General features: G+C 44.1%; 1 protein-coding gene across 1 annotated transcript; it reads right to left on the bottom strand.

Moving 5' to 3' along the window:
* Positions 1-223: 223 nt before the first annotated feature.
* LOC306735364 (CD109 antigen) lies at positions 224-25,732 on the bottom strand (the record flags this gene model as incomplete). Its single annotated transcript, XM_079216824.1, has 41 exons — positions 224-658; positions 773-875; positions 1,387-1,543; positions 1,702-1,841; positions 2,550-2,615; positions 2,952-3,107; positions 3,220-3,410; positions 4,065-4,238; positions 4,716-4,951; positions 6,075-6,156; positions 6,316-6,489; positions 6,968-7,109; positions 7,205-7,444; positions 7,620-7,733; positions 8,027-8,144; positions 8,241-8,325; positions 8,470-8,539; positions 9,091-9,243; positions 9,343-9,513; positions 10,139-10,201; positions 10,339-10,443; positions 10,655-10,846; positions 10,939-11,048; positions 11,137-11,233; positions 11,348-11,453; positions 11,536-11,617; positions 12,498-12,537; positions 12,651-12,779; positions 12,896-13,129; positions 13,222-13,250; positions 13,340-13,491; positions 15,837-15,922; positions 16,053-16,112; positions 16,199-16,315; positions 16,435-16,531; positions 16,826-16,886; positions 17,879-17,945; positions 18,057-18,153; positions 18,535-19,055; positions 24,959-25,011; positions 25,204-25,732. Coding segments are annotated over 41 exons (5,799 nt in total), but the record flags the coding sequence as incomplete, so codon positions are not given.
* Between the last annotated feature and the right edge of the window lie 1,998 nt (positions 25,733-27,730).

The raw sequence follows: 27,730 nt of genomic DNA, 5'->3' as shown, positions 1-27,730 counted from the left end.
AACCCATTAAACCCTGAAAAGCAGAGCAGGCCTGTAGAATAAATCTTATTCTACTTTTGTATGACTTCCGGCAGCTTAACGTGTCTGCATTTTCTGGAGGTGGTGACACCGGGACACAGTTTCATTTCTTCTGCTGCCAACTGTGCATGAGTTCTTTATTAAAGCTTTCGTTCCAGTCAATACATGAAACCATATTGGAGAATGGCAGGTTCCAAGACCCAAGTAAAGACATTCTTTTATTGGGTTTCTATTGAACAAAAAATACGATTACATAAATGAAATTTGACTTTTTCCAAAGACAGTCATTTTTCATAATACAAAACGCTTCATAAACAGTAGAAGGCATGTCCACTAAGCAAAAGAGCAGTATGCAAACAGGCCTCTAAATAGTACAATCACTTGTCAAGAAATTGCATCCATAGTATATCTAATTATATCTTCGCTGTAATTAATACTAATTAGATTACCATAAAAGGAGTGACTCCAAGCAATAGGCAAATGAAGCTGTAGGTGGCGCTGCTTCCAGAGTGAGATAGCAGTGGGGACGTCACGGTGATGCTGATTTCCGGCCTACAGAGGTCACAGTTCTCACCACAGAAGAAGCTCAGAGTCATGTTGGACAGAGCTTCGGAGTTGTATGTTCTCTTTGCCGTTCTCGCTGTGAGATGGGGTAAAGGATTGTATGATAATCAATGCATGATACCGTGTGTACATCACTGAAAAGTCATGCATGCATGTTTAGTGGTTTTGAATTAACTGGCGCTGCACTCACTGGGCTCATAGTAGTCGTAGACCTGCACCACAGCATCCTGCACGCGAGCCACTTTGTAATCTCTGATGAGCGGAAGTCTGATGCAAACCTCTGACTTGTTAAGCTGCAAATGGGACCAGAAAAGTGAATGTCTCGACATGAAGACACTCGTTTTTTACAGTTTAAGTTCCATGACATCACGGACACCTCCCAGACCGGACAATGCTGTGGTAGCGACCTGTCAATCACAAGGTAGCCACGCCCTAAAGTATACCCTGATTTATTGTGTATTTTACTCTAAAGAAGACTAGCAATTGAGACCATAAAGTCATGTTTATGGGGGTAATAAATTAAGTGAGAAGTAGGGCCATTTTCTCATAGACTTCTGTACAAGCCGACTTCTATTTGCAACCAGAGGAGTCGCCTCATGCTGGCCAGTAGAAAGTTTAAGGCACTACAATAATTAACAAAGAGGCCATAAAACAAAGAGCTCTGGTTCAGGTTAGTCAAAAAGTTATTCTGCCCCGACTCAACCAATCATGATGACTTAACACGTCCAATGAGATTGTTTAAGTTCTGGTTTGACAAAATAAAACTGACCTGACCGTGAAATGACCACACGCTGAAGCACTTACTGAATCTAGGTAGAGGCTGACTTTCTCAGGAAGTATCTCCACATTTCTGATAAGATCTGTCGGGGCAGCCGCTCCAGGAACGAGACTGAAACCACTGAGCATGCCCACGTCCAATATCACCATGCCCGTGTGAGATATCACCTGACTGTCCTTTAACCTGGAGAGGTCAAGTCAGATGTGCATGATTGATCCAATTAGTCCCTTGTCTTGCGGGATATTTAACAACTCTTTGACAACTAAAGCTATAAAATAGTACAGGCATATTTGATCAAAAACAAAATCATTTCGACATACAGGTCTTGTTGTAGTACTTACCCCGTGCATATAGATAACAGCACGTGATTGCGGTCTATTTCAACAGAAACATCAACATTTAATGAGAAGGCCTCCTCGTCTTTGGCATGCTGCAGGTTCTGTGAAAAAGCTTTGGTCTCCAAGTTGTAAAAGACATTCATCTGGATGGATTCATGGAGATGTTTAAAAATGTAAAAACTTAGATTTAGTGTCGAGGAGCTTAAATGTGCTGTACTGCCATGCCACCCAAGGAAAAGATTGTATGCATCTGTAACGCAGAGGATTACATTTAAATGCCTCAAGGTCACAACAACAGTAGCGTGATAGAAATCTCTCCATTCCATAAAGCAAAAATTAAATAAAGATTGCATCCCTGTACTTGTTCCAAGTATAAAGTATTGAATCATGGAAGTATAAACACGATTTGGTGGTTTGTAATATTCAACATAGTGGAAAGATTAACCTCTCACCAACGTCCTCCTGTGAGTGATCTGATCCGGAGACAATGAAGGACTTCAAGCCACAGTATGTGTTCCAGATGTTAATTGCTGGGAGTCCATGATCATGGCACATTTGCATTTCTCTGTCTGGTTTAGCCTTTACAATGCACTACATTGTGCTGGGTGAAGCTCACATGCACAGCTGCTGTGTTCAATTTATTCTGGTTAAACCAGTTTTAAGTTGACTTGAATATACTTGAAGGATGAACACATTGCTGCATTGTGGGAGGTTGTGGTGTTACATTTTCCTTAACCATGGATTGTTTTCGGAGAATTCATCCAAACTAATCAAATCTGTACTTTATGGTCAATAAATACAACGTAATCAATGTACAGACAAAGAAAAACAGTAACATTGTATTGCTGTACCTGAAATATGGCAAATCCTCTTCCTTCCATGTATATATGTAGGTTTAGATCTTTGTCAGAATTGATCTAAGAAACATAAATAAAAAGAAGGTAAACAAAGAAAGTCCAGGATGACAACAGTAAACACCTGAAATGCCCAGCTTTTTATCTGTTTATTTATTTTATTTTATACGACTTTATGATGTTTTTTCTTTTACTCCATCTTTTTATGTGTTTTACTGTGTTTTTTTTTAAACTGTACAGCACTTTGTGACCTCTTTTGTCTGGGAAATGTGCTTTATAAATAAAAATATTATTATTAATGATATAACAGTACAGTCACATACACTAAATACAGTATCACATACAATATCCAATGTATCAAGCATGCTACAAGCACAGGATTCCACCCAGGGCAAATACCTCTTGGCGCTGATACGTCAGATAGGTGCTGGAGTCGATGCTAAAAAGTGACACGAATGAAGACGCCGGGGCAGATATGTTGAGCCGGAGCTCGATGGCGTTGGCGCCGCTGAAGGTGGCGTAAAAAGCCAGGGCTTGGAGGGCCACCACCGTGTCCTGAGAAAGAAAATGTTCCGCTGGTTTAACGTGGATTTGAACAAACGGCTCTTCATTTTGTTTGCAGCTGCACAGTTCAAATGTCAGTTCCTCGAGCAGCAACAGGTGTCACCTGTGTCGTCCCGTAGCCTCCTAGATGGTTTCTCTGCTCGCTTAACCATTTCAAGAGTTCAATGCCCTCCACCAAGCTGCCTCGCCTGTAAAGAGCCAGCAGCACATAAGAGGCCATCTCGATCTGTGCCGAGCACGTCTGCCAGTCGTGTGACTCCAAGCCAGCCGAGGATCCCCACATCATGACTCCATCTTTGGAACAAAGTCACAATTTACGGGATCAGATTTATTGTGAAAATCTAAATCACACAAACACAAGCGCAGTCAAGTTTGTAGACATTTTTGAAAACATTTTTGAAAACCTCACCCACTTACAAGTTCTAGCACTTGTACTAACTATGTACAATTTGTTTTAATGGTGGCCACCTGTAAATCAATGATTAGTATTTCAGGGTTGCTGAAGCAACATGTTTTATATTTCTGCAGAATCTTTCTTCAATCATCGGTGGTAAAAAAGATTTGCAAACCATTCTAGTGATCCCCAAACATGGCAAACAACATCTCTTGACATTGATAATTGAAAGCAACCTTTTTTTTTATATAGCCACAATGAATGTGCTGATCAAGCAGTTATGAATTGCAAAGTTTAGAGATGTGACTTCATGGTTTCTTCACTATTAAACATCAGGGTACCTAATTTCTAGTAAATTCACATCGCGGCGCTGCTAAAATATTGATCAAATATTTGTAACACCGAAATAATTTGCAGTCCAACAAATCCACATCATGGCAGTTTCATTGGATCCAATGCACGCAGTATCAACAATAATAATAATTAGAAGAACGTATTTAAGTAGATATGGGACTTTTGCACATTCCTGAACATGAAATAAACGCCTAAATTACCTCTGTAGTCGGCCCTCCTGCTGAGCTCATCCAGGGCAGTGCCAGCCACAGGACTAATGGCCAGAGCTAAGGCATAGGCCGCCAGACTCAGGCTGTAGTTACTGACCACCGCTACACTGGACTCCACTTTGTTCTCCAGGTAGCTCTGAGCCAGGGACACATTGCCTGGGTACACTTCCTTCACACAGACAAATCAGACAAACAATCATTACTATCAGCGAGTGGTGTAACGGACCATTGTCGCGGATTAATTGAACAGTTTAACATCTGTTAATGAATTAAAACAAGATTTGTTTTGATCAATAGAAATACGATGTTGTATTTCCGTATCATTTACATTTTTATGAAGAAAAACCTACACTATAAATTACTATAACAAAGTCAAAGGATAAAAAAAGCCTTGTAGACCAGCTGTAATAAAACAACAAAAGGGATCTCTATCTGTCAATATGGATCAAAAAAACAAACATGTAAAAAGTCTAAAAGTTACATTTGCTCCCTTTTTTCTCTGATCCGTCATCTGATCTGTGGGTTTTAAGATGCGTTGCACCACTACCATCAACTGATCAAATATATGATATCCACGCGAGTTTGTACAATTGTTTTGTAAAATCCCATAACATACCTTTCACACACACACATTCCCCAAACTCACCACGTAGCTTTGGTCCTCCAGCAGTGCCATCAGCACATAGGCAGTGAGTCCCACTGAACCACTATCCAGTCCTCCCTGCATCTCCGTGGAGATCAACCTGCCCACCTCACTGAACTCACCCTGGGGCCCCTGGTGTTTCAAGAGCCAAGTCATGGCTCTGGTCAGGACACTCTGGTCTACCTGCATGTAGCGCTTAGCCTGGATGAAGCACCTCAGCACGAAGGCCGTCAACCTGGGAACCCCAGAAAGGAGAGGGACCTTTAGAGGCCTTTGAAACCAGCACAAGTGATGATCGTTCGAAAGTTTGGGGTCACCCAGACAAATTTTCTGTTTCTTCGCAATTTCTCGCATGGAATAGCCTTCATTTCTAAGAACAAGAACAGACTGGCGAGTTTCACATGAAAGTTCTCTTTTTCTGGCCATTTTGAGAGTATAATGGAACCCACAAATGTGATGCTCCAGATACTCAACAAGCTCAAAGGAAGGCCAGTTGTATAGCTTCTCTCACCAGCATAACTGTTTTAAGCTGTGCTAACATAATTGCACAAGGGTTTTCAAGGGTTTTCTAATCATCCATTAGTCTTCTATGCCAGCGGTCCCCAACCCCGGGTCCGCGGCCCGGTACCGGTCCGTGGGTCCCTTGATACCGGGCCGCAGAGAAAGAATTTCTAAAAATAAAAAGTCGGAAAAATGTTTTATTTTGAAAAATGACCGGATACATCCGTCTGTGTGTAGCATCAAACGCAACCTCTTGACATATCCGTGATACGTAACCCCAAAAATGAAACTTAAAAGTCCGTTTCAACTCGGTGTTCTGGATTCAAATCAAGGCAGAGAACTGAGATCGCCAAAAAAGCTATGAAACCCTGCCTCGTTGGGGGTCGGTCTTTTTCTCCCGTCACCCCGAGACGGGACCGGCTGGTAGCAGAGAAACAAGCTCAGGGCTCCCACTAATTCGGGGTAATGGTGAGTTGTATCTTTATGCATTTTATAATTGTCTTTATGCCGGTCCTATGATTTACGTCATATTTTTCGCCCACACCTTGAAGGCCGGTCCGCGAAAATATTGTCTGACACAAAACCAAAAAAGGTTGGGGACCGCTGTTCTATGCGATTAGCAAACACAATGTACCATTAGAACACTGGAGTGATAGTTGCTGGAAATGGGTCTCTATACACCTATGTAGATATTTCATTAAAAACCAGACGTTTCCACCTAGAATAGTCATTTACCACATTAACAATGTATAGTTTATTTCTGATTAATTTAATGTTATCTTCATTGAAAAAAACTGTAGTGTATATGTTCTTAATACGACACATGTTGGCCTGCAGCGACTCCGCTGGTGACCTACCAGATGCTACCAGAGGTGTCGCTGGCTCCGAAAGCGCTGAATGAACCGTCGTCTCGTTGGAAGGACAGTTGTCTCTGATATCCTTAAAGCAGAAAATAGAACAAGTTTGAAATCTAATCCAATAAAGTGTCGCACAAAAAGACACCTCATTACATCTGAGGAGCACATGAATTAACTTCACTCATAGATTAATACTGGATACAGTACATTTAGTGTAAATTGGTGACTCAAGGCTGCTTACCTTCCATCATGTAGCCCAGAGCCCTGTTCCTGAGCTCTTTAGTGTCATTTAAATTGCCCAGGTACTGGATAGCATAGAGACTCGGAGCAAAGTGGATCATGTTCTGCTCCCCACAACCAAGAGGCTTCTGAACTAGCGAATCCAAGTTGCTGATGGACAAGGCCAAGATATCACCTGTGTAAGGTCATACATGAGGAAAGGAGGAGGGATTTAACTGTTGCACATACTGCATACTACGATTAAGAAATCTTAAAGTTACACGGTATGGAAGAATGGAGAATAAACTAATGACCACCATCACAAGCAGAATGTTACAACAGAGACAGAAACTCCATCCTGCACGTACATGCTCACTATCACAAGTACATAAACCACAAATGTGGCTCCGACTGAGGAAAACACTGAGGCTTGCCTTCAAACCAAGCTGAAAGGAGCCAAGTCAAACAGGCGGACAGCTGCTTAGAATCTGCCCGCCATAAACATTCCCGTTTGATGTCCATCATTCCTACTCTTCAGCATTCAGTACCCAAATGTTTTCAGGACAAACACCCAAATTCCTCATCTATTCAAAATGGAAAATGAGGGCACATATTACACATGCTTAATTGACTTCAAGTAAACATGAAGAGGGAGGACAGGGCCGTGGACGTACCAACCAATGCCACATGGGCCCTCTGGCTGCCCGCTACCACACCTGGCGGAAAGGCGAAGGAGACGGATCTGGAGCTGTTGTATTTCAATGGTGCCATCTCCAGGAACAGACTCTCTGAGAAGGATTGTTCAACTCCCTCAGGCTACGGGAACATGGAAGTTATTTATAGGATCAATCGCGTGCCACGTAGCACGTTGCCATGCTAAATACACATTGTTTTTTTTACTGGGTATTTACTGGGTTTCCATCATACCCCACCTTCACAAGCACTCTCCAAACAAGGCTGTCTGAGGCCTCAGCGGATACGGCATCCACAGATATGTCCATTTCTCCCAGTTTGCAAGGCCTTATAGGGAACAGCGCTGAAGCAGCCACATGACTCCCCATGGTGAGCTTTTTGGCATTTACCACCGAGGCATCCCCTTTGTCTGCCAGAACAAACTCAAAGGCCTCACTGTGGGCCAACAGCACGATTACCTGTTGAGAGAGACTTCTTTTAAAACAAAGAATGCAACTTCTTCTGTGTGCCATGCATTACAGGGATACGTGGAAGATACTAATACATCACCAGTTAAGGAGGAAAGTAATACTTTCCAGGTCAGATGATTTACCTATTTTAGAAAGAATATTCCACAAATGTAGTCCTCCATACCTCTATGTCACGCTCTAAATGGTTGATGACGTTCACCTCCAGCACAATCTCCTCTCCTCTGATTAGGTATGATGGGACATCCAGAGACAAGGAAAAATGTTTGGACACGGTCAGCTGTGAATAAGAGAACATAAACCAATTAAAAAGCAACTTCAGCTAACATTGCTAGCATATTCAAAGTTGTGGAACAGGGCCCAGTAGGCTTACGACCTTGAACAGCTGCAATTCCTTGTGGTGCAAATATATTTTTTTGCTTACAAGACAGTAAATGAAGGCATCAAGGGGAAATACTAAACATCTAATCACTCCTTGCCCATTTCAGTACAAACAAAGAAATGTCCTCTTTGCAAAAGGAAACAATTAGATTTGAGAAATACCACTAATATATAGAGTGAATGTTTAGTTACCTTTTGGGGCACAGGAGTGAATTTCAGACTCCGCTTCTCTGACATCACCAGTGCAAAAGCTCTCAAAGACGCGACGCCATCTGGCACTGTTATTTCCCCACTGGTCCACATTTGATTACTGATAGAAGTGACAGACAAAAGCACAACACTGAATGTATTCAGCACATCACCGAACACCTTTGAGTCACCAGCATATGCACCTTTCAGCACTCACGTCACAATAGTGTCGAACCACAGCAAGGATTCAGTGGCATCCATCCAATGCCTCCAGTACTTCTCTACCGTGAGGTCATCTCCATCTTAAAAAGAAAAGGGAGAAGATATCCGTATCGGAAGAATGAAGATACAATTCTGTTGAAATTGTGGGACACAATGCTAAATGGCCACAAGAGGGACTCCAAAAAAAGGATCACATTGACTCAGTGTGCTATTTGTTATCATACCAATTGTAGGTCCATCAGGTTTGTTTTTCTGATATAGTCTGGCATTGGTCAGCATTCTAATACTACATTCCTGTGGTGCGAAAGAGACAAAGAAGATGATAACAATGGAAAATATGTTACAATAGCTGCTAATATTACAGCTAAAAGGAGTTTTTGGAATACAGGCATGAGTCCACTCTCAGATCATGCATCATTAGTGTACGATATAGGTCAGGTCTCAGCAGGTGATGGAAGGAGTAAACAGTCTCGACTCTGGAGAAGCCCGCGGAGATCTTCCAGACACAATGCTATGCTTTGGAGACGGGGAAAGGTCATCTCAAGACAGCCCACTGGGGCGAAGCTTTGTTTCCTCCAACTTGCATCCATCTATAAGCCTCAGGCCCTGGACCCAGCACACTAAAGTTACCAGTTCTTAGAAGCAGCAGAGTCATCTCCGAACAAAGCAGACAGATGGGTTACACCCAAACAAACCGGTTTAGTGGTCGCACAGTATCCAACTGGGAAAAGTGTGTTTACAACAGAATAAGGAGACTGGGGGAAGACGGGGGCTTTGCAATGAAACTAAGCAAATCTAACAGGAGACCTTTAGGCTTTGGCAAAATAAAAACCAGGTTGTCACACCTGCTCCACTTTTAAGGCGAGGTCAGCCTGCGGAGCGTCATCATGCGCCCCCAATACCACGATTCCCAAGTGGGATCTGGGCTCCAGCCCCGTCACGGTGAGCGATACCTGCTCACCTGGCTGAGCTTTGTCCGTGCTCCAGCTTAGAGAGCCCTGAGGAACGCAAACACACAGTATCACACACACACACACACACACACATGTCCGGGAGAATCGTGCAACTATTAGAAAAATACAACAAAATTAAAGTACATAGTTGTGTTGGTTGACGAGGATGTGCGCTGTGTCCATGGTGACCTCTCCGTCAGAGAGGATGCAGTAGACGGTGACGCAGGCCTCAGGGGACCAGGACACTGTTGGGGTGAGAGAAAAAGAGGAGGAAGTCTTTGTCCCGGCGGCCACCACTTGACCTCTAGAGCTCACCTGGAAGTACAACCAGAGAAAGTATTTGTTCTTTGAGCGAACCACAAACTTTTTTCTAATATTTCATTAAGCACAGGGAAGTCCATACATTCCTGCACTGATCTCTAGATTTGCATTATTTGTAGCATACAGTAGTTTATCATCATCTTGAAACATGGGAAGATACTGCTGCCTTCGCAGTGATTGATGTACCGATCGGAGCGTCTAAAAACCAAATTAAAATATTCTGCTCTGGTGAAGATAATAACATATATTGTGCGATTACATGTTCACAGTAGGATAGTGTGGCTTGGAGAGGAAGTAGTGAGAAGCGACCTGTATCTGTCAAATTCTACTGTCTACTAAATACAAAAATACATATAAAATGGGTAGAGCTAGTAAGGGACAGTATGGGATTGAACATCTTTTCTTCAAGTAATTAGACCTTTCCCATAAAGTTATAGAAATGGATCACCTTCACTGCAAACATGATCATATCTGGATCTGGATAGATTGAAGGTACCCCTTATCCATTAACCAAACACTTGAGACAAGGTGATCACACTCATTTGTTTAACAGCACTGCGTCTTTAAGGTTCTCGTGTAGACATGCAATATGTCTTTATATTTATCTGACCAAACATACCACAAAGTGCAGCTTAGTTGGTGTAAAGGTGCTCTTCACATCGATCTGAAGAGGCGTTCCAATCTGAAAGTTAAACATGTCGTGTGGATTATGTCTTGGTTGCATAATTAACATCCTCTACTGTCGTAGACGGCATGCTTGCTGAATTATTTCTTTGTCGACGTACTGCAATGGTGCTTAATGTATACGTTTAAAGCTACCTGTGCAGGTGAGGTGTCGTTTGGGGAGATCTGAACGTAGGAGCCACTCGGAGAGGAGTGGTTGTTGTGGACAGTCAGAGTCTCCTCACTGGATTGAAATGTTGCCTGAATGTAAACACACAGAAAACATGAACATATATAATCATTTGAACCTCATAAAATATATCACCAATGCGTGTTGCTGATGTTTGTTTTAGAATGTTTGCTTACACTCCATTGTAACCCTTCTACCTTGAAACTACTCATATTACATACAACGAAACTGCTGCTCCCCGAGGACCAATATTCCACGTGTCTGTTAATCAAAAATACTCACCCGAATAAAAAGCCTCCAGACTTTCTCCTGTAACTTGAACTGAACGTGGATGTTCCCGTCCTCCGGCACTGGAAGTGTCAGAGTTGTAGGTTCAGTATCACTCGTGGATGTTCTCTGAGTGACTTCAATGGAAGCAGAGTGAGTCAGATCCTGTGCACAGAGTGCCTTTCTGTCATATCTAGAGATCCTCAGCTGCGGAGTAGACGCAGAGAAGGAAATTAAAATGGAACATGAGTTTAAAAATAGATGTCGAATGAACGGAATAATAATAATAATTCACTCACTTTTGTAGTGAAGAGTAAAGACGGCTTCAGTGTGGGTGGCGATTCGTGGAACGCCAGCTGGAACGTGTTCCTCGTGCGCTGGACTTCAACGGTTTGGTTCGCGCTAAATCCTTGGGTGACAAGAGATGATGGAACAGAATGGTTTGAAGGGGCAACTAGGATGCTTCACTCGACATAGTTTCAAAATATATATCTCACTTTTGGAGTTGTCAGTGACACTGACAGCAACATGTACACCGCTGCTATTTCCTTCAAGCAGAGCGTTGCTGAAGGAAAACTGTGTTGACCCATAGATCTGAAAAGCAACGGTCAACAGTCAGCCAACGCCGTTTTTTTGTATGTTTATGTATGCGTGAACAGTACTCACTGTAAACTATATTTCACAAATGAGCTACATTAAAAACCTCACCGATTTAGTTTGTGTTAGCGTGACCTGAGATGCAGCGTGAGGCACAACGGGCGCCAGAGTGACTGAGACCGTTAGTGTTCCGTGTACAGGTTGTCCACTGGGGTACCTAGAGGGGGACACATAAATAAAGTACTGCATCATATGAGTAAATGTCAAATGATGTATTTGCATGAGTTATTTTAACTCACAGTGCTATCACTGATCCTGATATGTCATCTCCAACGAGGACCTGTGAAGGCGTCTTGAGCAGCACTTCAAAGTGAGGATGCTCTGCAAAGGCAGACAGGAAAAGTATGTGAATGGCAGGAAGTAAGTTTCCCTCCAAACAAGACTAAGACCCAATCCCAATCTCCCCCCTAAACCCTCAAACCCTGAACCCTTAGGGACTCACTGACGTCAGCTGCCAAGTGGCTGAGTGTGAGAGTCTGTGAGCGCGCCTCAAAGTCCATGAGTCCGTAAGGGTGGAGATTGGGATTGGCCTTAAGAGTATAGCAGGGGTCTCCAACAAGGAGCTTGCGAGCTAGCATAAATTCAATGGCACTTTCTAAACCCGTTTGGAATTTCTATTCCATCAAAGTCCACCCTTTCACTTGACTTTCCGGCTCGTTGCATTCCACAAACAGAGAGGAAAGGGGAGCTGAAAACGACGCTTAAAAGACAACAGTCTCACAGGCTTCGTTTTGTGGCAGCGCATCGTGACAAAACACAACATGACCTTTGCCCATGGCGGGATTGTAGAGAGGTGATGAAACGTTGTCAAAAAGGGGCTCATGGGCAGGGTGGCCGTCCTGCGACTGCAAGGTTCACGGTTCGATCCCTGGTCTCCCCATAGTTCGCATGTCGAATCCTTGAGCGAGACACTGAACCCCCAGTTGCTCCCCGGGCGCCTCACAGGGCAGCACACTGCTCCTTTATCACTAAGGATGGGTTCAATGCCCAAGGTGATTAGTAAAGGATACTTTCTAAAAAGGAAGACAGATAATTACTCACTCACTTAAAGGATTTTTTGGTGGGCATTTTTCCTGAACCGATGTGAGGGTCAAAGGTCAGAGGATGACGTATATGCAGATTGTAAAGCCCTCTGAGGCAAATTTGTGATTTTGGGCTTGACAAAAGAAAAGATACTGCAATAAACTGATGGATCTATTACCGTAATGCTCCACAGTAAAGGCTCTTGCATCAGTGACGCCCTGTAGGGAAGAGGATGGGAGATAGAATGGAAAGACGCTGTTGTTATTCAACTCAATGAGCAGCGTTTTAAACAGCATGCTGCACAAAACTCAGTTATGTATTTCAACCCTACATTCATTGTGGTTGCGATCACCCACTGTCCCAGAGGATTTGGGATGGTCTGGGATAGCCTGAATTCCCACAACACAATCCCCAGGTTCCCCGTGGATTCCCACCTGTCCACAACGTTCCCTCTGGGATCCTGCGCGTGACAAAAGAATGGCAGTCGTCAAACCTCCCACCACCACACAACACCCGGCTACAGATCCATTCAACTCCTCTGGCTTTGTTCCGTCACACAGAAGACAAGAGGCCTACCTGTATCGAGATATCCACTCTGCCTTTGTACGGACGGTTATCCAACTGTACAGACACAACTCTGACTTTGACGGTGTCGCCTGGTTGGTAGCGTGATCTGTCCGTTTGAATGAAGGTGGAGACGTTCCTGGGGCTGAAGCGGAGGGTGGTGGTGTTGGTGAAGATGAGATCGTTCTCTCTGTAGCCCCTCACCGTCAAGTTTACGGGGGAATCCGCAGTTGTAGTTCCATGAATCTGGAGCGAATGTAGATTTTTTTAGACACATAATGTGATATCAGGCTAAGTATTATTCTCTCATTGGTAAGAAATAAACCATTCATACTCACAGGAGGGAGCGTGAGAACGCTGGTCAAACCTGAAAAACAGAATGGATACTTTAGCCATCTAAAAAGTCAAAGTTTTGCGAATTAACCCCAAACGTCTCAGTCACTGGGACGTTATCACCTCCTTGGAAGGCCTCTGTTTTGTAAACTTTGGTGTTGCCATGTGACATCTCAGCAGTCACCCTGCCAGGGACGTCGGCAAGGACGGTGATAGCCAGCGAAGTGGGTGTCCCAGCATGCACCACCTCTGGACTTGAGATCAGAAACAATGTCCTAGTAGGAAGAAATGGAAGAATGGCTCGTTATAGATTGGTGAAAGAAATTGGAGCATGATATATACACAGAAAACCTGCATTAGGACTGCATCAACAGACCACGCCTCTTACCTGGATGAGTTCTGGGTGGAACCAGGCTCGACCAAACACAAAACTCCTGCACACACAACCAGAGCCCAAATCCCATCCATGCTTCTGGTCCACGGTTTTCCACTCGTTCACCGCCGGGTTCAGACGCCAAACTGACAGCGAGCGCCTTGTGAAGTGACCCGGACCTACGCTTTACGAAACCCCGCCTCCCGTCTGTCCAATAGCACCCGGTGGGGCCACACACACACACACACACACACACCAGGATGCATACACATATTATCACACATATATTCTTTGTCACACACAAAGGAGGGGTGCACACACTCTAAACGCCCTTTGCCCAGGGGGATGAGTCTCATCTGTCTTTTTTAGGGTTTGACAATCCCACACAGAGAGAGAGATGTTCGTGTGTATTCATAATGAGAAGGAAGAACGTCTTGGATGTCAGAAACACAACCCGGCATGTACTGTGTTACACAAAACCACCCGAGAGTATTATTCTTGACGTGTTACGTGAAAACTAAGACGCTGCTATTTGAATCTGTACTGCTTATGTAAACATTTTAACACCTTATAAAGCGTCCTTGGAGAACAAATCAATAGAGTTGCGGTTCAGGGGGAGTATGTGGGAAACACGTTTGCCATTTTAATTACTTTATGATAACAGAACAGCGGGGTGTTGTTGAGTTTTTGTCATGGAAGAAAAGTCACGAAAATACGGTTCATTTGAACCTGAAAAGGGGACGTCAGATATTGTACTGTTTTTTTTGCACTGCTAAACAAGTGTGACACAGAAATTGATGTTCCACCAAAAGTTTGGGTAAAAAAAGCAGCAGGGAGAGGATGAGCCGACATTGTGGGGTCATGTTTTAACCTCGAAGCAGTAAAATGTTCACCAAGGAACGTGATGAAGCCTGCATCAACTCTTCTTCACCAGCAGGAGGGAGTAAAGTCAAAGACAACTGTACTATGCTCAGTCTTTTTATTCTAGGAAGTGTTTAATATACTCACATTTATTCTTTGGATGACACAATACCCACCACACAGTATCATTTGCTTCATATTAACATTTTATTTCTTTGGTATTCTTCTTCTCACACTAGTTAAATATAAACATGTTTTACAATGGTGGTACTTTGGCAACAAACTCCGCTTTACACCTGCTGAAACTTGGGAGTCAGTTTCTCAGCAGCGGTGCGGTGCGAGGATCCGTCTGACGTGAGACGATGCACGAGCCTGTGTAGGCTTGTGTTTGCCTTCATGCCACTCCTGTAATGCACATCCCCCGAGCACCCAGGCAGCATTGGTACACTTTTGCTAACATGGAGGCACTTTTTAGATTTTGCTCATTGCCATTCAGTCACTGCAGTTACTGTGAGAAAACACACACAGACATTTGACCTTGACAAATCTTCTGACTGGTCTGCAATGTCTTCCTACTTATGTTATGTAACATCTGTACTGTACATTATTACATTCATACACCAATGAGGTGTTGACAAAAGTGCATATTTACAGAGAGCTGAAAAGGTCCAGGAAGAAGTAGAATCTTTGCAGAGCATCACAGACAAGCTTTAAAAAAGCAAAACACATTGGCAGATACATCATTGACCAGTTTAAGGACTGCTTACAGACTCGATAAAGGACATGATGTTATACAGTACTTTTGTACCAGTGTGGAGACATTTGAAACAACTCGGCCTATACATACACCTTCCTCATAAGGATGCCATAAAAAAAAAAATCCACATATTCTTAATGTTTATGGTGATCAAAGAATGATGATGGTTTTAAAAGCTACAGTATGTAAAATCTGTATTAATAAAAAAAAAAAAAAAAAAGGTGTTTTATTAATCCTTCCCTTCCTTTACTGTGTCTAAATTCTTCGCTACATACTAATATGCAAGTCAAATGGCAGCTGATTAAATGCAGATAAAACATATATATTAATAGGACAATGGCAACAAACCACTTTGCGCCTCGCCACTTCTGGTTAGAAGACATTTTCCGAAGAGGATGACAAGCAGAGGGAACTTCAATCCACAGGAGCACATTTTAAAGACTCTTTGTTTTGACATGAAGTCTTGTATCTTAAACAGAAGTTGATCCAGTTTCCGGACACACAAGAAAAAGGTATATTATAGTATTCTGGGAAACCATCACAACTAACATCGTTTCCTTCGGAGAGTCCTTACGGATCCCCTGTGTCGGGATCAGTATATGATGGGTCAGTATACCTGCAACAGTCACATCTCAAAGTGACGGTAGATGCTCTCCACGTAGCTCAGGACCCGTTGCCAATCAGGACCTCCCGCCCTCAGCATCTCCTCTACCGTCTATGGAGCAAACATTTAAAAATACGTTCATGAGCTCAAAATCAACCTTGCATCTGCCATAGAAGCGTCAGATGAGGCGTTACTGTAAAATGTTTTGTTTCAATTAGAAAAAAAAGACACCAAGGCATACCAGGGTTTGTGCAATCCCAACAGTCTCTCCTGTTTTGAATGCCAGGCTGAGATTCTCCCTCTACAAAGCAAAGAACGAATCGATAAGCTGAACACCATACATCACTTGTTCCTGTCCTTTAAACAAGCGGCAGGAACGGGTCCTACCTTGTTCTCTGGAGTGAGAGCGGTGTAAGGGATGTGCGAGGGGAGGTAGGTGTGGTACACGGCACTGAAGGCCAGACCGTCGGCCCAGCTGCTGCTGAAGTTGGTGATGTCGATATTCTGCAGGGAGGGGAAAAGACGGAACCGATAACTGTAACGCAAGAGAACCAATGGGTTTGTACGTTTTGTCCACATTTCTTTCCACTTTTGTTGCTGTGAAAAAGATGTCCGGGGGTCACCTTGTAGCCTTGTGTTCGGCTCTGACACCAACGGAGCAGAGAGTTTCTCTTTGAGCCTCCATGGCGACGCAGCAGCAGGTTGAAACCGTCCTGGGACCTGACAACAACAACAACAACAAGGTTAAAAGGCTGAGGAGCTTTTTGGTTTGAACACTGCAGGAGCTGCTGTCAGTCAATTAAAAAAAATAAAAAATCATGTCACATAGTGGACTCTGTTATCGACAGGAAAACCTAATTAACACATTGATTCCAAGTACGAAAGGTGTTCTGACCCAAATATCGAGCTCTATGAGTTCACCAGATAAATGTACTCGGGTTGAAGCGAGTAATTAGACTCACACAGGATGCAGCAAGTGGGCTGCTCCCTTGGTGAATGTGTGTGAAGACTCACCTGCTGGGAGGCAGCTCAGTGAGGGTAGAGTTGTACTTGTTCAGAGACTCCTCACGTTTCCCTGGAAAGACAAGCAACCACACTTCATTTCCCAGCAGCATGCTGCCAGTGTGAACACGCCAAGCAGCGGTGGAAGGAGGGAGGCTGAGCTACAGCACCCTTAAACCTGCTTACATACATTTTCTACATGTTTAAAGCAGCTTTGATTGATTCTTGGACACTTGGTGGCAGCAGAACAAGCTGTAAGATTGACGTTCAGCGTCTGAAGAAGCGAACTAGTGAGCAAACAATTGCCCAATTGAAATGAATGCATCTCCTTCCTCCAAAACATTTGTAAATATCTTAAATCCTGCATTGTTTATATGTTTATTTGCTGGCATGCATTGCTACACTTCCTGGCACATTACTGCCACCAATTATTATTCTTGCGCTTCTTCATGCACGTATCCAATACAAACACAGATCTGCCGACTTTGAGATTGTTTCTTACTGCAGGAAGCCTCCTAAATTAGTAAAGCCGATGTATTTCTATTTCACCCGTCCCATGCTCTCAGATATGTCCGCTTGCTTATGGGATGAAATTGACTTAAAAAACATAATGTACAGTGTTTCAGAACACATTATTTCAGTTTACAGTCAAAAATAGTCCCCATTTCTCTCTGAGATGCAGTGGACAAGAAGTATTAAGTTACATAAAATGGAAATACTAAAGTAAAGTACAAGTACCGCAGTACTAAAGTATCCTACATTTCGACCACTGCCAAAACTTGTTTACACTGAATATTATTGCTATTGTGGACCGCAGCTCATTGTGCTGTCAGCAGTGTGATGAGTCTGATGTATTTAGGTCGCCGAAGTGATACAAAAAAAGAAAAATGGAGGACGCAGTTGTGAAAAGCATTGCTCAAAAGCGCTGCCAGTGGTCAAAAACTACACCGGTTACCGTAAACAATTAAAAGGGTAAAACTGGTCCCATGAAGAAGAAGAAAATACGGCTATGCCACAAACACAAGCATACTGTGACACATTGGACGCACATATACACAAACACACCTGTGTCAGCGCTTGACCGGCTGTCTTGCCAATCCAGACTTCTTCGGCCTTTCAGTTGCCCCAAGTTCTTTAAAAACAGACAAGATTCCTTCAAATTGAGTCAAAATCATTCCACGATCAGCAAACCATGGGTTAACATACTCTAATGAAGGATCCTCCTCAAGATGAAGTGTCTCACCTTGTTTGTAGGGCTGACAGTTGAGTCAGTATGTGGCTGGGAAGTTCCATTCTGCATAGTGGAGGAGCCGGAAGAGGCAGGTAACCTGGACAGGCTTCTGTAACGTTAGAATAGACAGTTAGGAGAACAGCCCAGATAAACCAAACCAACGACCTTTAATAGCATGCTTTTAGTAGACAGGTGTTCCACTCCAGCTGGAGATAAAGCTGCTCAAACGGTCCTCAAGTGGCCCCAAGAAGGCCTGTGGGTTGAGCAGTTGTGCAACACAGTCAAAAGAAACAACCAGCACAGTCCTGACCAAATTTGGTGATTGTTATTTATTTGCCACTGCTACGTCAGAGACCAAAAATGTGAAGTGATTTTGGCTTTGCTTTGAAATGGCTGACTGTCATAACAAATGTAAATGCCACCAACACAACAGTATGCTTCCTCTGGATTCCCCAAAAAGGTCACACAAAGGTCAAACCGTTCGCCTCACCTTGACCTCTCCGTGGTTAACGTCCTTCGCGGCTCGCTGGGTCGCGCCTCCTCTCCGCTCCTCTCCTTATTGGTCACGTTTCTCAGGTAACGCTTGGTGACGCCTTTACAGCCAGCTCTGGCATCCTCGCTCGCGACGTTCTTCGTCGATTCATTCTGACTCCCACTTTCCATTCCTTCTCGCCCCAGCCTGTGCAGCCCCCTCTCCCTGCCCCTTTGGGTCCCTTCTTTGCTTTCAGAGCTGTTGGTTGCTTCTCCATTGGGCCTCTCTGGTTCCTGACATGGAGCCTGGGCGAGAGTCGCCAGCCTCTGCCTGCTCTGCGTTAACTCCCCTCTCAGGGTTACCAGTTGCATGTCAGCCTCCTTCTGCCTCTGCTGGGAAGCAGCCAGCTCCCTCTCCACGTCCTTGTGCGCCGCTCGGAGCGCCGTCAGCTCTTCTTCTGCCTCCGCTCTCAGGCGGTCTGCCACCGAAACCGCCACCTGTAGGTCAGCCTGGAACTGCAGCCATTCCCCACGCTCCGTCTAGAGGGGAAAGAATCGGGGCGCTAATGTGAAGAACATTTGTTATTCCAACTGACTGATGACACTTTAAGAACGCAGGCTGACATTTGTGATTCCTAAAAGATGAGGTAGATGGTCGCCTAAACACATCAACTCATAAAAACATCCAGATCATTTCTTATTCAAATTTACTTCCAAATCAAAAAAAAAAATTATAAAGTGGCTTCCTGTTTACATTGCTATACTTATCCACTGTATTGTGTTGGCAAAAAGGCCTTTTTCTTCTTGTTTGAAAACTAGCACTAAAGATAGGAAAAGGTGGGAAATTCAAGAGAAACTTTGAAATGAAAACTGAAAAACTACGACTTCTCTGTCAAAGTGGTCCCGAATTGACTGAGCAAAGCCCTGCTCTTCTTAATTACCATTATTATGTCTGTCAAGTTACCACTCTCAAAAATCATAGTAAGTTTTGAAACAATGGGTCCAGATTTCTCATTTCTAGCCGGGGGCCAATGATTTTACTGGTTGAAATGCTAATTGTCCCAAGCTGTAGCTAGCTAATTAAGCTCACGTTAGCTCCATGAGTTTGTTAAAAACTTGGTCTTGAGCTAACTTTTTATGTTTGCAGCTGACTCCTTTTACATTGAGATACCGGCAAAATGCGTCTTTAGTAAACTGTGATGGCTACATACACGACAGTAGTATTGGTAGTAAGCTAATTAGCAGGACATGCTAACCTTCGTAGCTTACGTCAGAGCAGAAAAACACATTGTTCAATCCATGCCAAATACTTTTACTCTTGTACTTTTGGTTTGGAATGGCAGTATTTCCCACAGGTTATACCACCATGTAGACCGCTTCAATGCAGAGAGACCAACAACTATACAAGCATACCGGACCTACGTACAATTGCTAAATGAACATTCGCTGCTCGGGGGAGGGGTCTTGAGCTAACCTTTTATGTTTGCAGCTGACTCCTTTTACATTAAGATACCTGCAAAATGCATCTTTAGTAAACTGTGATGGCTACATACACGACAGTAGTATTGGTAGTAAGCTAATTAGCAGGACATGCTAAGTACACACCGGCAAGTCATACCGCCACACTACTGTCGGCAAATAATTGTCTCCAATAACTAATTAAAGGACACAAAATGAAACTTTTTAAACCCGAACTGAAATGACTGCCAAAACAAACATAGCTGAACTCTCAGCAGACAATGACTATAATCAAATAAACAATACAATTTACCATTTGGGCCTCATTAGAGGACAAGGTTAAACTGAACTGAGCGACAAGCTTCAGCAAGCAGAGAGGATGGGGGCTGGCAGGTCCACTCTAATGAGGCATAACGGAATTGTGAGCCGAAAGGTTTTGCTCATGTCATCTAAAAATCAACAAGTTTATGTAACACAGGCAGGAAAAAAAGATTTAAGCAACATGTCATTACACAAGAGTTCCTTTGTAAACAGTGACGGAGTTTAAAGGTCTAGGGACTTTATTGTGAAAGGTAAGAGAGGAAGGAGTGGATCTGGGACGCGCTGCCTTTGTCAAGAATGAAAGGAATAATAAAGTTGGCCATCGTCTTGGTCCAGACTATGGAGCCTCGGTTGTTGTACAGTGTAGTGTACGCTTTGAGTATGTCCTTTCTGCACAATGGAATTGGATGATGCCTTTATTTGAAAGGTCAGAAAAATCAACCTTGTTCTGAGAAAAAAGGAATTCTGCTGCGTAACATTTGCATTCTGTGTGAGCTACTCGTGACAAAAACATCAGTTTGAAAAAATATATTGACATGAATTAATAACGCAAAAGTGCACAAACACTGTCAAACACACTCTCAGAACCAATGAAGCCAGATGGCAAACAATACAAGGACATTACAAGAAATGTGAAGCAACCATCATCATAAAAAAGGGCGGGAATTAGGGGGGGGGGGGGGGGGGGGAGAAAAAAGAAAAGGCGATAAAAGTGGTGGAAATCCGGCACAGATTTAATACTGTGAAGACATGAAGAGGGACGTGAGGGAGTGCTGAGGAGCGCAGCGGTTGGGAAGGTCGGTAATTAGATGAAGAATGGATTGAGATGTGGAGGAGGAGGCAATATCTGAGCCAAGTCTGACCGGTGACTCAAGACCACAGCTGGACTCGATTACACTGCATGCACACACACACACATATCATATTCCCCTCTTCTCTCCCACACATGCACCTCCCTTATTCTCTTACCACCAAACCACACTGTTCAGTTTTCTCACACACATCTACACATTCAGGGGTAAGATGGAGCCCATTCTCCTTGGCAACGTGTCTCAAATGAATAGTAGCATCGTGGTCCATGTTAGGAGAACTTCTATATTAAGTAATACACCCATTTGAACTTGAAGGAGCTTTTCTCCACAGTCTTCGTTATCGGCACATGACAGACTCCAACTGTCTGTTGAAGGAAACAGGAAGGAGTGCTCATCAGGTTCACACTGAGATAAGGGTGTGGACCTAGTGGCCCACTGCAAGACCAGATGTGGTATCCAGCCCACACACACACACACACACACACATACACACAGATACACTATAAACTTGATGCACATCTGAGTTTCTGACAATTCCTGGAAAGGGTCCAGCACACTTGGAGATTGTGTCAGCATATATATGTGTGTGTGTGTGTGTGTGTGTGTGTGTGTGTGTGTGTGTGTGTGTGTGTGTGTGTGTGTGTGTGTGTGTGTGTGTGTGTGTGTGTGTGTGTGTTCTAACCATCTGTCCCTAGTTCACCTCCCCACCCAGTCGTTCTGATACATACTTGGGGAAACATCCCAGCTCCGTAATGGCTCCTCTCTCCAGCTTTCCAAAGCCTGTGGTGTGCATTCAAAAAAGCGGTTGAATACGCCGTTACAGCTATTAAGGGACATTTCATTGACTCTGTAGAAGTCACACACGCACACTAAATGGGCAAATTCCCCCCCTACTGGCACATGAAAATAGCCCGGTAGCGCCTCCAAGCTGCATATCTAAATGTCCATAAACCTCAGAGAAAGGGATCCCATGTCACTACCATTTAACTTGTCGCTGGAAATTGGACACAGCACACGCACAAGCCCCCCTTCCCCCCTCCTCCAATCCTCCCAAACACACTAAATCTTAATTCTACACATGAACAACCTCCGTGGCCTCCAGATACCGGGCCCTTGAGTTCCTGGAGCAGCCTGGCGAGGAGGGAAACCGAGCAGAGGGAACCGGGAGATCATTCCTGTAAATCTCCGGCAGCGCTCACCTGGAACTGATTCCGAAGCAGGCCTTTGTGATCGACTAAATCTCCAGGTGGGAGGGAACACAACTTTGACCCCCACCCTCCCCCACATACACACATGAATGAGTGTTTTCATTTTTGTTGGTTAAGACAATTGAAGACTGGTGGTGCGCATAAGCACAGACAGATGGCACATGGCGTAATACCCTTCGTAGTCCGATGCACATCGGGTAATCATGTGCTTTCAGAATTCAGTTTAACAGTACATCAGGAAAACATTATGGCCGCGGACAGGCAGAGAAAGATAGGAGCGTTTGGGAACGCAGGGATGAAGACGGATGAAGAGACGCGGAGGAGAGGCTTAGCTGACAGAGTGGGACTGGAAGAATAATGGCTTCTTAAATTACTCAAAAAACAAGGACGTCAGAGCTAAAGCGAAAAAGGCCGAAGCAACTTGGGGTCAGATGAAAAGATGGGTGGAAGGGAAAGAACAGACTTAAGAGGCGAGGAAGCGAGATAGAGGAGGGGAAGGGGAGGCTGGGGAGAAGAGAGCGGAAGTGATGAGATAGAGAGGAGCATTGCAGCAAAAGTTGGAGGGTAATCGTTTTGGGTTTTTGTGCTCAGGGAGGAGTGGTCAGTTCTCAGTCGGAGTGAGGGAATGAAGAAACGGCGGAGAGGCACAGCAAGGGAGGAAAGCTTCCGTACAAAGCTTGAAAAACAATCGCACCAGCCAAGACTTTCAATGCATCTGAACGTGTTTGAGAGTCTTCTGTCTCACGTGGAGCGCGCACACAAAAACACATGGCCAGTCAGACACTGCTCCAACCCCCCCCTCCAACCCCCAACCTTGCCACACAGCACAAAACAAGTTTTGTCTCCTGAACAGCCGAATGTGAACCCCCTCCTCCGCACTGCACTCCCCTTCTCGCCACAGAAAGCCTCCCAGGACAGCAGAGCAAACCGAGAGGGTTCATAAAGTCGAGCTTTGCCGGCTTATATTGCCCTGCCGAGGGCCCATGTAAACACAGTGTTGGATTGCCCCGATTTCTAATTCACGGCTACCTCTCAGTGGCATACCGCAGTCTCTCTGAGCTTGATATTTCCAGGTCCCACACAGGGATGTGGGAAAGTGGAGGAGAGAGGAAGGAAAAACAGGGATTGAATGTCAAAAGGGGAAAGAAGTGACGAGGAAGTGTGGCGTAGAACAGTACATGATACTTGGTTGCATTATAACAACGAAAACAATTCAGAAGCGTCGTAGTAAAAGTGAGGACAGAAAGGAGGAGAAAAGAAATGAGGCGTACTGTAAGGTTCCAGCTGTTGTAATCTGTGGCAGATATAGAGGAAGCTGGGAGCCTCTGGCTCAATCCTCATAAGGGAGGGTCAAGAAATTGGAACGAACGACGCACAGGAAATTACCGCAGCATATCACCACGCTCAAAAGAGCGTGGAACGCCCGAGCAATAGCACTGGAGAATGCTTGCAGAATTTACATTCCTATCGTGCATGGTTTCTTCATTTTTTCTTGCTTTGGGTGGCTCAATCTGAAATAGTGGCAAAAATAAAAACGAACAATGAAGGAAACAGGTGTCCTGCTAACGTTCACGAGTGTTGTTCTCCTTTTAAAAGTAGCCACACGTGCAACTATCTTGGATCAATTCTACAAGTATGAGCGACAAAAACAACAACTTTGACAGACGACGATCTCAAAGATGTTCCTCTTCTGGGCCTCTCAGGAGAAGCAGAGGACAGGAAGACCCCCATTAGCAAAGCTGCAGCTCCCAGAGGGGCCCAGTATCAGGCCTATTGTGATAGAGGGGGATGGAGGGTTATCTCCTGGATGAAAGGTCACAATCGCTACTCTGACTGATGTATAATTTGAGTGTGTGGCTTCCTGTTTACATTGCTATACTTATCCACTGTATTGTGTTGGCAAAAGGGCCTTTTTCTTCTTGTTTGAAAACTAGCACTAAAGATAGGAAAAGGTGGGAAATTCAAGAGAAACTTTGAAATGAAAACTGAAAAACTACAACTTCTCTGTCAAATTGACTGAGCAAAGCCCTGCTCCTCTTAGTTACCATTACTATGTCTGTCAAGTTACCACTCTCATCATAGTAAGTTTTTTAAACAATGGGTCCTTGAGAGAGAGGAAGACAAAGGCAGATTTCTCATTTCTAGCCGGGGGCCAGTGATTTTACTGGTTGAAATGCTAATTGTCCCAAGCTGTAGCTAGCTAATTAAGCTCATGTTAGCTCCATGAGTTTGTTAAAAACATTGACTTGAGCTAACTTTTTATGTTTGCCTCTGACTCCTTTTTATATTGAGATACCGGCAAAATGCGTCTTTAGTAAACTATGATGGCTACATACACGACAGTAGTATTGGTAGTAAGCTAATTAGCAGGACATGCTAACCTTCGTAGCTTACGTCAGAGCAGAAAAACACATTGTTCAATCCATGCCAAGTACTTTTACTCTTGTACTTTTGGTTTGGAATGGCAGTATTTCCCACAGGTTAGACAGGCTTCAATGCAGAGAGACCAACAACTATACAAGCATACCGGACCTACGTACAATTGCTAAATGAACAATCGCTGCTCGGGGGAGGGGTTTCGTGAACGGTCCTGATCATACCATGATCATATTGAAAAACAAACCAACTTTCTAGGGCAACTCACCTGTAAAGTACTCTTCAAACTCTTCACTTCTGTCAGTAGATGCTTCAGTATCTCTGAGGGAAGGAGACAGAAATGTCAGAAGACACAACATGCATATTAATGTCAAGGACATGGATTTACCCTTCTCAACACAGAGAAATGTCAAGCCCACAATGAAATGAGGATTGTTGGTGCTAAAACTAAAATTCTGCAGACCTGAATATTATTTATCGTCAGAATATAAAGGATATTGTAATAGATCTTACCTGCAGTGTAGGTGGCCCCATCCTGACTGGCAGTGATACCCAATGTTGACCTGCACTCCTCTATCAGCTTCTCCAGCTCCTCCCCCTGGCTGTCCCCAGCTTCCTGAGATGGCAGTAAAGACTGACTCAGACCACTGTCCCTTTTCCTCCAGTTCTCCCCAGAAGAGCCGTCCACCACAGGTGAGGCACTATACAGAGAAGAGGGGCTCTTTGTGGGGCTGCTGGACACAGTCTTCCCCTGGGAGGCCAGAGGTCGAGGGGTGGAAGTAGGAGGACCACCATTCCTCCCCAGAGCAGCTTGTCCTTTACCCACAGTACATCCTGGCTTGGTGTGCAGTGAGCTAACTCCAGGGGCAAAGGTGAAGTTATTTGAACTGCCTGGTGGATGAGGCCTCCAATCAGGAGCGGCACTGGAAGTGCTAGGGTTGGTGCTTGGCTGTGCTTTCTTCCCACTGGATGCGAGGACTGGGACTGGAGGTGGCGATGAAACTGGTGCTCCGGAGGAAGGTTGAGGTGAAGCAGGGTGAAGGAGTTGGGGGACACCGGGCGTAGAAGTCGGCCCCTCGCTCTGTGGAGAAGCAGGAGGAGTGTGGAAACTATCCCCAAGGGCCCCTAGAGCGGGGACACAATTAATTCAGATGAAAGAAAAGCAAATACATTTTCAAAGCCCACTCAATATATATATATATATATATAAGGACTTCAATGGTTTGTTAGTTGTGCTTAACTGTCACCACACGGTCCGAAAAGCGCTGTACGAACCGAACCGTGACTTCTGTTTATCCCTAACATATACAGTTAATGATCGGCTGTTAATAACAATTTGTCAGATATTATTGTTCTGGAAAAAGTGCCATTACCTCATTTAAAATGACATTTACTCTTTCTCCCCAATTGAAAAATCCAGAATGTTTGGATATGCAAATATTTCTTATTTGGGAAGTTAATCACAAGAGGTCTCGTGCTTCACTGATCCGATGTCCATCCTAAGTGTATTTTGGCGTGTACGTAGCACACTGGACTGCGATTGGCTCCCCAAGTCCTGCTCGTTTTATACTAAGATTTACGGTGAGCACAGAGAAACCTTCCTCTTTCAGCAGATGACTGTAAAAAAAAAAAGCCTTCTAGTGTTGTTGGAGCCATATATGTTGTTATATAATTAATTTGTATGATCTAAAGATGTTCCTTTGCCATATGAATGGATCTTATATTCACATTCAAAATAATGCCTTTTTTGTGTGAATAATCTATATTAATCTGATGAGGATCAGCTGGTATAAGAGGAAGGGGCGGGACCGAATATCAGGTTTTATTTTGTTAGGTGGAACGGGACATCGGCACAGTCTTTGACCTCACGTTAGAACTCATGTTAATTTACGCTAATTTTTGTTCGATTCAAGTGAAAATAAAAATCGACAAAATGATGGAAATGGAATCAACGTCTCCAGAGTTATTATTTGGAACCTTTTAACGCGCGAGTCAAGAAACCGAGTCCCGTAACGTGGCACAGAACAAGGAACAGGCCACCACAAGTGTCAAACTTCTGCACATCATTCTGCACAGTGAAGGTCAAACATCCAGGTGAAGTAACAAGGCTTTAAAGTTAAGAATAATAAAACACAACAAAACAGGATAGAAATAACTGACTGAGAAACTAAATCATGGACAGACTGTAGAAAAGAAAACAGTTTAGTGGCATGTTGACACTGAAAACACCATTCAGGGAGGTGACCAGGCCGGCAGACATCCAGGCCGTGCCCCTGAAGATGAATACTTTAATACAGACATTCCTCTTGGGCCGCTCATCCACAATGTTGTTTGTGCGACACTCATTCTCCAAATTCAGGAACACATACAGAGGACAAATGCCTCCCATACATAGACCAATTTGCAGCAGGCAGGCTCAAATACATTTCCAGAACTTGACACAAGAGCAATAACACAAGTGATTTCTACTCTTTTGGCTCAGCGCTCCTAGCCCATAACAGCGTGCCACTAATAATAACTTTGACAGCGATGGGAACCACTGGGCATCTTGTATCCTTCTTTTCTTTCCTCCTATTCCTAGTTTGGACAAAAGTCTCACTGCCAGTAAAAATAAGTGTTTTTCCTTTTTCCGTGTTTGCAAAGTAACGCACGAGCTGCCGTGAAGCCAAATCACCGGGAAGGAATGACAGGATTGTCTTAATAACTTTCTCATGCCGCTTCTGCTTTTTGCTCGTCCAACCACGCGCACGGGTGTCAGATTGACTGAATGAGTGTGCGTGTGTCCATTGAGGTCTGTGTCTGTGTGTGTCTGTGTGTGTCAGATAGCATTAGGCCTCCTATGATTAATCCGCTGCTCTTGTGCTGAGCCGGGGAATTCTGCCGATTCATCACAGCTGGCCCGAACGAATCACATAAGGACGGCAGGAGAATGACCACTCACTGTGCAACACACAGGAGGGCTGCCAAGATTCCTGCTGCGCGCACGTGCACACACACATACACACACACACACACACACTTCTCCTTTTGTTGCCTTCAA

Source organism: Taurulus bubalis, assembly GCF_910589615.1.
Source record: "Taurulus bubalis genome assembly, chromosome: 4".
Classification (NCBI taxonomy): domain Eukaryota; kingdom Metazoa; phylum Chordata; class Actinopteri; order Perciformes; family Cottidae; genus Taurulus; species Taurulus bubalis.
Note: the sequence above shows the minus strand (reverse complement) of the source record. Positions and strands in the feature narration are given on the sequence as shown.